A 12,168-nucleotide genomic window follows, 5' to 3' on the forward strand; every position below is an offset into this window, starting at 1 on the left:
TCCTTTGTATTTCTGCATTGTCTGTTGTAACCTCTCCTTTTTCATTTCTAATTCTGTTGATTTGATTCTTCTCTCTTTTTTTCTTGATGAGTCTGGCTAAAGTTTTGTCAATTTTGTTTATCTTCTCAAAGAACCAGCTTTTAGTTTTATTAATCTTTACTATTGTTTCTTTCATTTATTTTGTATTTATTTCTGCTCAGATCTTTATGATTTCTTTCCTTTTGCTAATGTTTTTTTTTTGTTCTTCTTTTCCAGTTGTTTTAGGTGTAAAGTGAGGTTGTTTTTCTTGTGTATTGAGGTAGGATCGTATTGCTATAAACTTCCCTCTTAGAACTGCTTTTGGGGCATCCCATAGGTTTTGAGTTGTGTTTCCATTGTCATTTGTTTCTAGAAATTTTTTTATTTCTTCAGTAACCTATTGGTTATGTAGAAACGTGTTGTTTAATCTCCAGGTGTTTGTGTTTCTTACAGGTTTTTTCTTGTAATTGATATCTAGTCTCATAGCATTGTGGTTAGAGAAGATTCTTGACATGATTTCAATTTTCTTAAATTTACTGAGGTTTGATATGTGACCCAAGATGTGGTCTATCCTGGAGAATATTCCATGTGCACTTGAGAAGAAGGTATATTCTTCTGCATTTGGATGGAATGTCCTGAAGATATCAATGAGATCCATCTCATCTAATGTATCATTTAAGACTTGTGTTTCTTTATTAATTTTCTGTTTTGATGATCTGTCCATTGGTGTGAGTAGGGGGGTGTTAAAGTCTCCTACTATCATTGTGTTACTGTCAACTTCTCCTTTTATGTCTGTTAGTGTTTGTCTTATGTATTGAGGTGCTCCTATGTAGGTTGCATAGATATTTACAATTGTTATGTCTTCCTCTTGGATTGATCCCTTGATCATTATGTAGTGTCCTTCCTAATCTCTTGTAATATTCTTTAAGGTCTATTTTGTCTGATATGAGGATTGCTACTCCAGCTTTCTTTTGCTTCCCATCTGTATGGACTATACTTTCCCATCCTCTCATTTTCAGTCTATATGTGTCTTTAAGTCTGAAGTGTGTTTCTCTTAGACAGCATATATATGGATCTCATTTTTGTATCCATTTAACCAGTTTGTGTCTTTTGGTTGGAGCATTTAATCCATTTACATTTAAAGTAATTATTGATATATATGTTCCTATTGCCATTTTTTAATTGTTTGGGGTTGATTTTTATAGATATTTTTTCATCTGTTGTATTTCTTGACTATGTAAGTCTCTTTAACATTTGCTGTAAATCTGGTTTGGTGGTACTGAATTCTCTTAACTTTTGCTGGTCGGAAAAGCTTTTTATTTCTCCATCAATTTTGAATGAGATCCTTGCCAGGTACAGTATTCTTGGTTGTAGATTTTTCCCTTTCAGTACTTTAAATATATCCTGCCATTCCCTTCTGGCCTGCAGAGTTTCTGCTGAAAGATCAGCTGTTAAGTGATGGCGTTTCCCTTGTATGTTACTTGTTGCTTCTCCTTTGCTGCTTTTAATATTCTTTCTTTGTGTTTACTCTTTGTTAATTTGATTAGTATGTGTCTTAGTGTGTTTCTCCTTGGGTTTATCCTGTATGAGAATCTTTGTGCCTCTTGGACTTGATTGACTATTGCCTTTTCCATGTTGGGGAAATTTTCAACTATAATCTCTTCAAAAATTTTCTCATACCCTTTCTTTTACTCTTCTTCTTCTGGGACCCATATAATTCGAATGTTGGTGCATTTGATATTATCCCGAGGTCTCTGAGACTATCCTCAGTTCTTTTTATTCTTTTTACTTTATTCTGCTCTTCAGAAGTTACTTCTACCATTTTATCTTCCAGCTCACTGATTTGTTCTTCTGCTTCAGATATTCTGCTATTGATTCCTTTTACAGTATTTTTTAATTTCAGTAATTGTGTTGTTTGTCTCTGTATGTTTATTCTTTAATTCTTCTAGGTCTTTGTTAATTGATTCTTGCATTTCCTACATTTTGTTCTCAAGGTTTTTGATCATCTTTACTGTCATTATTCTGAATTCATTTTCAGGTAGTTTGCCTATTTCCTCTTCATTTATTTAGACTTGTGTTTCTAGTTTGTTCCTTCATTTGTGTAGTATTTCTCTGTCTTTTCATTATTTTTTTAAACTTACTGTGTTTGAGGTCTCCTTTTCCCAGGCTTCACGGTTGAATTCTTTCTTCCTTTTGGTTTCTACCCTCCTAAGTTTGGTCCAGTGGTTTGTGTAAGTATCTCACTCTTCCTATAGGGTGAGATTTGTGCTGAGTTTTTGTTTGTTTTTCCTCTGATGGGCAACACTGAGTGAGGTAGTAATCTTGTCTGCTGATGATTGGGTTTGTATTTTTGTTTGTTGTTTAGATGAGGTGTCCTGCACAGAGTGCTACTGGTGTTTGGGTGATGCAGGGTCTTGTATTCAAGTGGTTTCCTTTGCGTGAGTTCTCACTATTTGATATTCCCTAGGGTTAGTTCTCTGGTAGTCTAGGGTCTTGGAATCAGTGCTACTGCTCCAAAGGCTCAGGGCTTGTTCTCATGGCATGGGAGGCTCATCTTCCTAGAAGTCTCATTTTGATAAGTTTATTCCACCCCCAACCCCCACCACCTTTGAATAGTGGCCATTGACAACCTTTGGGTTGGGTTATGTATTCAGTAAAAAAAAAAAGCATTTAAAACAGATAATTATTTCAAACAAATATCTGTCTCTTGTTTGTTAAGATGTTAGGCACAAGAAGTACTCACATTTCTTGCAGGACATTTTATCCTGCCCAGAACGTCTGTAAGACATTTGGTTTCCGCCAAAAGGTCCTTGATACGTGCTCCTGTCCAAAACCATTTGGCATGGACAAATAAACTCATGGATAGTTTGGATAGGACTAGATTTCAAGGACCTCTGGGCCAGATGTCTGCTAACCTTCACATCTAGCTCATGGTTGAAATGACTTCACAATGTGGCCAGTCCTCCTGAAACTTTCAGAGCTGTCTGGATGTGTGAGCCTTTTTTTTCAAGCTGTATGAGTCATCCACAACCATAATTTTGGTGTCAGGTATATAACTACATTGGGGGTGATGCATAACCACTCTTTTACATTTCCTGAGAATAGAAAGAGAGGAAGGTGATTAAGCTGCAATCAGGTAAATTTATTGATACTATGAGGGAAACAATTTTTTTTTCCTTACTAAAGAATGGGAAAGTCTAAGGATCTCTTCAAGAAAATTAGAGATACCAAGGGAACATTTCATGCAGAGATGGGCTCAATAAAGGACAGAAATGGTATGGACCTAACAGAAGCAGAAGATATGGTGAAGATATGCCACCTTAAGAAGAGGTGGCAAGAATATACAGAAGAACTATACCAAAAAGATCTTTACAACCCAGAGAATCATGATGGTGAGATCCAGACATTCTGGAATATGAAGTCAAGTGGGCCTTAGGAAGCATCACTACAAACAAAGTTAGTGGAGGTGACGGAATTCTAGTTGAGCTATTTCAAATCCTAAAAGATGATGCTGTGAAAGTGCTACACTTAACATGCCAGCAAATTTGGAACACTCAGCAGTGGCCACAGGACTGAAAAAGGTCAGTTTTCATTTCAATTCAAAAGAAAGGCAATGCCAAAGAATGCTCAAACTACTGCACAGTTGCACTTATCTCACACACTAGTAAAGCAATGCTCAAAATTCTCCAAGCCAGGCTTCAACAGTATGTGAATCATGAACTTCCAGATGTTCAAGCTGGATTTAGAAAAGGCAGAGGAACCAGAGATCAACTTGCCAACATCCGTTGGATCATTGAAAAAGCAAGCGAATTCCAGAAAAAACTTCTGCTTTATTGACTATGCCAAAGCCTTTGATTGTGTGGCCCACAACAAACTGTGGAAAATTTTGAAAGAGATGGGAATTCTAGACCACTTGACCTGCCTCGTATGCAGGTCAAGAAGCAACACTTAGAACTGGACATGGAACAACAGACTGGTTCCAAATAGGAAAAGGAGTATGTCAATGCTGTATATTGTCACCCTGCTTATTTAACTTCTATGCCGAGTACATCATGAGAAACGCTGGGCTGGAAGAAGCACAAGCTGGAATCAAGATTGCCGTGAGGAAACATCAATAACCTCAGATATGCAGATGACACCACCCTTATGGCAGAAAAAGAAGAAAAACTAAAGAGCCTCTTGATGAAAGTGACAGAGGAGAGTGAAAAAATTGACTTAAAACTCAATATTCAGAAAACTAAGATCATGGCATCTGGTCTCATCACTTCATGGGACATAGATGGGGAAACAGTGGAAACAGTGACAGGCTTTATTTTCTTGGGCTCCAAAATCATGGCAGATGATGACTGCAACCATGAAATTAAAAGATGCTTACTCCTTGGAAGGAAATTTATGACCAACCTAGACAGCATATTAAAAAGCAGAAACATTACTTTGCCAACAAAGGTACATCTAGTCAAGGCTATAGTTTTTCCAGTAGTCATGTATGGATGTGAGAGTTGGACTATAAAGAAAGCTGAGTGCTGAAGAATTGATGCTTTTGAACTGTGGTGTTGGAGAAGACTCTTGAGAGTCCCTTGGACTGCAAGGAGATACAACCAGTCCATTCTAAAGGAAATCAGTCCTGAATATTCACTGGAAGGACTGATGTTGAAGCTGAAACTCCAACACTTTGGCCACCTGATGTGAAGAACTGACTCATTTGAAAAGACCCTGATGCTGGGAAAGATTGAAGGCAGGAGGAGAAGGGGACAACAGAGGATGAGATGGTTGGTTGGCATCACCAACTCAATAGATGTGAGTTTCAGTAACCTCCGAGTTGGTGATGGACAGGGAGGCCTGGCGTGCTGCGGTGCATGGGATTGCAAAGAGTCAGACACGACTGAAAGACTGAACTGAACTGAAAGTTATGGGATGGCTTCCATGGGTGATTACTCACTCTACTTCTCTAAAGGCGTATAATACAATTAGATTTCGTTGGTTGAGGAAGACCTTGTGAAAGTGGGGGTAGTGCAGGTGCCCTTGAGAACAACTGTGTCATATACACTCCCGTGGGCAGTGTGTGGGAGAGGGGGTTTCTCCGAACCTTTGCCACGCTCACACATTCACAACGAGGACATGGCCATGGAGGAGGGTGAGGGGCTTGGCACTTGGAGCAGGTGAAATCCACTGACACAATCGACACCACAAACGCCTTTCCTCTGCATTGCACTTCATCTGTCTTTCGATGCTTGTTTCTAATGAAGATTTCTCAAAAAGCTTCTGAGCCCTTAGCATATGTTATACATCCTGTCATTCCTCAGGGCTTCACACATCTAAGGACACATTTGGTTGTCATAAAGAAGAAATGAATTTATGACGTTTTAAATCATTATTTTATAAAACTGACATGCCTTGTATGAGTGATCACACTACATCCGAAGAATAGCAGTGGAAACAGGGCAGATGTTACTTCTCTCATCAAACAAAAAAAGGTTGTAAGCTTTCTTTTGGAATTTTTTTTAACCCCAGATTAAAGTCATGTTCAACATCTTCACCTCTAAATAGCATTTTCTTATTCATTCCCAAATTTTGAGTGGTTTTATTGTTTATATGTCTTCTGCCAGAGATGGATTCTTTAACTATTAATTCATATAATATTCATTTCTATGAACAAATGCTTTGGCTATTATATATATTCCATCTAAACGACATAGTGTAATTTAATGCCAGTATCTTGAATTCTATTGGAGACCACAGTTTCTTAAGTTAGGCATGTGACATGGACCCTAACAGAGCCGGAAGTCTTGCTCCTATTTAAACCTCCTCATGTGCTTACTATTAGCTTTCTCTAACCATGTGCTGATCTGATGAACAAGTTCCTAAAAAAAAAAAAAAGTGAAAAATTCCAACACAATTTGTGTTGTGAAAACACCAACATTAAAGACCACAGAATAGGGAATTCCCTGGGAGTCCAGTGGTTAAGACTCCATCTCCATGCTTCCACTGTGGAGGGTGAAAGGTTGGATCCTTGGTTGAGGAACTAAGATCCCACATGACCCTCACTGTGGCCAAATAAATAGATAAAATGTTAACCTCTTGAAAAAAAAATGGCACAGGATAAAAATGTACTCAGAGTCTTTAAGCTCTGAGTATTGAGAAATGGTGATTTTTACTATTGGAGTCTTTGTACACAGTTATAGTCTTTAACCACAAACTATCCTTGATATAGTTGGATAAATAAATGTTATCAAATTCTCTAAGTGTTAATTACTCCCCAACACTTTATTTTTACTTCATTCTTGACATGAAAATTCTAGAAACAAAGATCCTAATTTCGTTTTGTTTTTCGTATCCTTTTGAACTCATTGTGCTCAAACATATTTAGTGTAATTTAAAACTCAATGTTTCTCAATGAAACTCAATATGAAAATAAAATTACGCCCACATCCCAATTAATTCAAAAGGAACCACTTAATTAGAGTTGATTGCTGAATTGGGAACTAGGTCTTATTTGTAAAACATCACAGTGCAATATTTGTCTTTTAATGTATTATTTATGTATGTAAAGTCAACTTAAATCATATGATGAATGCTTATACTTACTTGGATGTCTGAGCCTTAAAATCGTAAACAGCTTTTGCAGGCAGTTTCTGAAAAGGAAGGAAATGGTTGATGCTAACTTAAAATTTTGGATTTCCTATTAAAAAATCAGTTTCATATGAATTAAAGAGAAATGAAACTTGAAGGATTGATTAAACATATACAATGTAAATCATATATGCAATTTATAAGCAAATCAATTGGTTCTTTTTAGATAGTTAAACTATAACAGATGACCTATTCACCATAATTGTTGAATATCACATTTCATCTTAGGGACTAAGGTAAATGTATGCCATGAAAGGGGAATAAAATGTCTGCAGAGGATTTGGTCCTATGTATAATTTTGGCTTTTCCTGGGATAACTGTGGAAGATCAATTGTTCTGTGTCCTAAGTATTGACACAGCTTCTGAGCCATAATTAAAGGACTGGAAAAAGTCACGAAGGGAGTCATTACTCCTTTTACCAAACACTTGTTAACATAGTAGCAAAGAAATATAGCCTAGTTATCATGGAGAGGCTAGTTAGTGGCCAAAAGTATGGACTTGGTCATTTTGTATTCCCTGGGGAGTTCAGGAACTCTTCAGCACCCAGTAAACCAGCTGCTCATCTTTGAGTCCTGACCAGATTCGACACGAGCCCACACTCGAGCTCTGGGGCCCACAGATCTGCCTGGCGCACCTGTAGCTATATACCTGAGCTCTTCCTTTCTGATGCCAATCATCCTCTCACCGCTCTTTCCCTGAGACTCTGCTGGACTTTGGGCATCCTGGATCATTCCTGGCTTTGGATCCTGGATCCACAGGCATTGGACTGTGTTAGACACTGGTAGAGAACTTTCTGGAGTGGCTGACAGTCCAGGACTAGCCTTCTGTTTTTATCAAAACTTCATGGCTCCAAGATAGTACAAGCCAGACCATCAGTCCTGGCTCAGGACCACGGACAAGAGCCAGCAGGCTGGGGGTTCCCAGAAACAGCGGGGTTTTTTTCAGGGATCCTCCCCCAAAAGAGCAGGGCAGCAAAAATTATTTCCATGGAATCTGTATTGATTTGCAGCACAGCTGATAGGACTGTCCCCTTCATCGCTGGGCCAGAAATCTCGATAGGGAAAGCTTTCTTCCTCCAAGGGGTGGCCCAGCTCAAGACTGTTTCAGACAAAGCTATTAATCTATAGGTCAGATCAAGACTCAGAGAGTCACTCTCAAAACTGGACTACAACTGGGGGAGACGTGCTGCTCAGGTTAGAATGCTGTGGCTTCAAATCTTTTGCTTGGGCTCCAGGGAAAACTAATTTCTAGTTTCTCCATCAACACTTTTATGTTTTTAATCAGGGCTCTTAACTGGTTTTACACTAACTTCAGCTGGCAGATGCTTTCTCAAGTATATTGTTGAAAAAGACTCAAGTGCCACTAAGCAGACTACCTCTTTTTCTGGAGTTCCTCTTCTTTCCCTGGGTGCGGTTCTTCCAAGATCAGTCAGTGTGGCCGAGTAACTCCTAGAGGACTCATGGTCTGTTGGAAAGGACAGGGCCAGAGTGAGTATCCACATAATCAAAAGCAGACTTGATTAGCCATTTTCCCTGGTGGCAACTATATTCCCCTTCAAATGTGGAAAGACACCACAATGGAAAACACAGGCCTAAAACTCATAGGTAATTACAAAGATGTGATATAAGACACAAAAGAGAGCACTTTTAGAGGAAAAGAATCCAAGATTTCAGAAGTATTATAAATATAAAGGTTTAATTGTTACACTGCTGATATAATTATGCTGCAGCACCAATTATAGGTAATTCAAAGTTACAGGGATTTTTCATCTCAAAGATGTAATACTTGCTGTTCTTTTTGCCACCAGTTTATAATTACTATGATAGAGCCTGTAGAAGCTGAAGACGGGAGCAACCGTTTATAAAAACTGAAGCGTGTTATGGAACAATTTAAGGATGTAGTAATGAGAAACAAAAAAATATGATGGCAGAACTACATCGTGACCATTCTCTTCTCTCTTTCTCTCTGTGTTTAGTGACTTATTGAGTCTGAAGATGACATCTTAAGGCTTAAGGCTTAAGGCTTAAGGCTTAAGGCTTAAGGCCATCATCTATTTGCTTCCTTTGTGTTCCAACTATCTGATTAGAAAGTGAATATTTACCCCAAGAAACAAAAGGATAAAAGTTTTCTAAACAGAAAGTGTCGTACTGGTGGCCAATGGCTTATGAACTGTTGCATTGTTTTTGTTTGCCTTAAAACAAAATATACACAGTTAATTGCATTATAAAATAAAGATGCAAGTATCTATCTTATGCTTTTATATGTGGACATGTAAATGATATTGAATAACTGGAAAAGGTAGATAATTTATGAAAACATTCCATTATGACAAGTCTCAATCAGAGAAAATTTCAAGCTGCTGACTTTGATTTTAAAAATGTAAATTTACTGTTTTTGAAGCATGTCATATGGTATAAATGAAAACAAACATAAATACTAATAAGATAACAAAATTTGTGCAATAGTTACTAAGAGTTGGGTTATACATTCTGTGCTCAAATTCTGAATTGCATGAATTTGAATCTTGTTTCTGCTACCTACTCATTGTGTGACTTTGGTCAGATTTCTTGTCCTCTTTGTGTATTAATTTCCTCATCTGTAAAACAGTGCTTACAATAATATCTATCATCTAAGTTTATGCTGTTACATAGAAAATATGTGTAAGGCACTTTGGAATGTCTGGTGCATAAAAAATTCTGTGAACAATCCAAGTTTCAGCCTGGAAAATTCATTCCAGCTTCTTAAAATTTACACAGTAAACAAATGCACTTTAAGCATTAATGAAAAGGATTGGATAAAAATATCAAAACATCCTGTGTTTTCCAGTGATGTATACCTGAAAAAATGTCCTCTGTATTTGTTCTTGTGTTCCACTTTAAGAAATCTATGAAAATGAAGTTGAGAGTCACTTTTATCCTAAATAATCTAATTCAGATGTCAGTACAGGATTGTTTTAGCAGAAATAGAAAATAAGTTAAATAATGGAGAGGAAGAGAAAATGAATAAATGACTGATGGAAATATGACTTTTACATATACAGCTTAAAGATATATTCACAAAAATTTTATCAGTTGTATCTTTTAAAAGAAGAAAGTTATTAAACAAGTCCTATTTAATCTGTTAATTGCCCATCAATTACTACATTACATATTTTGGTTTTGCTTCCTGAGTGTGCTAATTTTTTATCTTCTATATAGAATGTAAGCAAATTATTTATTGGGTGAGTGACTAGAAAGTTAATAGAATCAAAGAAAAGATGTTAAACTAGTGATTTTGATTCATTTTTACACAATGAAAAAAGAGTTAATGCAAAGTTGTCAGTTTCTTAAGGATACTGATATTCAATTGTCTTGAAATTCTTATAAACTGGTAAATAAGATTAATTTGTCATTTCTATGTAACAGTGATCTCAACCCCAACAACAAGCTGCAAAACTGTTTATCCCTTTTGATTCCGAATGAGTAAATTTTTGTGATCACTTTAAGCCACACATCAAGTCCACATATCCCAGGAACAAATGAGAACTATTTGGTAAGATGTTTGTACAACAAGCATTTGCTTCACAACACATAATGAATTCAGGTGGTCACCGCTCAAGAATGATGAGATGTAGGGATGAAGCATGAAAGAACTGGAGGGTGTGTATGTGAACCACAAGGAAAAGGAAAGAAAAGTTGGTCCACCTTGGAGGTGCAGTGCACTGGTGTGGTCTTGGTGGTGGTAGTTGTTGTTGGTGTCGTCTTGGAAGGAGGCACTGTGAGGCATTCTCCCACAATCGTTCTGGTACAACGGACAATGAATAGCACCTTCTTGAGGCAGTGGGTGAAAAGGCTGGTGCATGGGGCTCCTTTTTAGGGCTTTGAGAGATGAATTCCTTTCAGGAATATCTGGCAGCAGTTCACTGATAAGACGGTGCAATATACTGTTGTCTGGCAAACTTCCCCTTCTCTTTTCAGCCTTAATTTGGTCACAAATGTCTTTAAGGGCAGAGTCCAGAGCCTCAAACACAGACGTCTTACATTTTGCCTTTTCCATCTGTTTTTTGGGAGTCGAATTTTTTTTCCTCCGGAAAGGCACGGGACTGACTAGAAATGCCAATTTAGAAAGGCCAGGGTCCATTTCTTGTCTTCTGGGCTCATCAATGTTTTCGTGTTTGGCTCTTTCGTGTTTTAACATCGTGGTAAATCGAGTGTAGGAGGCAGGGCATCTGCCTTTGCAGGAGCTGATGAGGTGCCGGTGATGGTGGTGGTGATGGTGGTGATGATGGTGGCTGGATCCATAGAAACTCTCAGAGGATGTGAAAGAGAAGTGATCAAAATCACTCTCGCTGCAAAAGGACGATCCTTCAACGTGAATGTAATCACTGTGGTCAGACACAACTCCGTCCTGGTCACTATCAGAAAACTCCACGTGGGTTCTTGGTTGATCGTCACTGGTGACTTCAATGTGGATGGGCACCAGGGCTTTAGACTTGTAGCTTCGTGGTACCTGAGAAGGGTGTCTACCTTGATTCTCTTCCTCCAGCAAAGACTCAATGGAAAACCGCCTTTGGGGACATAAACCATTCTGTTGCGGCTCTAGGGTTACAGGAGATAACATTTCATCTCCCAAATTCGGCATGGACTTTGACTTCTGAATCAGCTTTTCAAATTCAGAAATGCGGGTGGGGACCATGTCCCTGGGCACCTCCTCCGTGGAGGACTGGCTCCATCCGTGGAGCAGCCCTTTGTGTTGCTGTTCCTTCTCATACTGCATTATTCTCGACTTGACGGAGCAGATGACCTCAGAGTTCATCAGATCCTTGCGGTTGATGCGGTGCATTTTCTTGTACATCTTTAGGAAGCCCGGGGCGTCGTGGGCCGACCTGTGTCGGAGCCTTGATCTGCCGTTACTGCGGCCCTCCTGGATGTAGGGGGAAGCCCACGTCACGGGGCAGCTCTCTTTGGGGTCCTCCTCGCATAACAGAGAACCCATACTTTCCGACTTGGTTTTCGGGTCAGGCAAGCTGTCACAGTCATCATTTAAAAGGTCGTCGCAACTACGGGATTTGATTTTGGGGGAGACGGTTTCTTCAGTGCTGCTCCAGACCTCTGCATTTTGCCGGGCCATCTGCCAGCCATTTTTGAAAGTAATGGCCCTCTGGGAGTCTTGTGGGACATCTAGATGCTGCCTGTAAGTGTTACAGTAATCTAACTCGTGGGAGGGGTGGCCGTTGAGCCCTGAGAAACTGCAAAGGGATGGACACGTTTGGCTATCGTCCCCACCTTTTAGTCCAAGGCAGCATGGTGGAAGAGAGACGTTGGAGAAGTTAAAAGGCTCGTAAAGAGGACAGCATGTCAGTTAGCATCAGACAGCACAGCAAAGAGAAAGCAGTTAGTGGGGTTCAATCCAGACACCGAATGTCATAGATGTAGCTTTAACTTAGAGAAAAAAGTCTAATTCTAAAGCAATAAGCATAGCTTTGCAGACAATAGTTAACCAAACCGTGTATGAAAAGTAACTGGTATTGCTAAATATATT

General features: G+C 38.8%; 1 protein-coding gene across 50 annotated transcripts in view; it reads right to left on the minus strand.

The window, feature by feature from the left end:
* SORBS2 (sorbin and SH3 domain containing 2) overlaps positions 1-12,168 on the minus strand; it is a 211,515-nt gene that overhangs the window by 32,199 nt on the left and 167,148 nt on the right. For all 50 annotated transcript variants that reach the window (XM_069573228.1, XM_069573235.1, XM_069573229.1 and 47 more), the window contains 2 exons: positions 8,024-8,112; positions 6,604-6,650 (listed from right to left, as the gene is read on the minus strand). In XM_069573228.1, the coding sequence (XP_069429329.1) occupies positions 6,604-6,650; positions 8,024-8,112 (136 nt within the window). The remainder of the gene's footprint in view (positions 1-6,603; positions 6,651-8,023; positions 8,113-12,168) is intronic.

This window comes from Ovis canadensis, chromosome 26 (assembly GCF_042477335.2).
Source record: "Ovis canadensis isolate MfBH-ARS-UI-01 breed Bighorn chromosome 26, ARS-UI_OviCan_v2, whole genome shotgun sequence".
Taxonomy (NCBI): domain Eukaryota; kingdom Metazoa; phylum Chordata; class Mammalia; order Artiodactyla; family Bovidae; genus Ovis; species Ovis canadensis.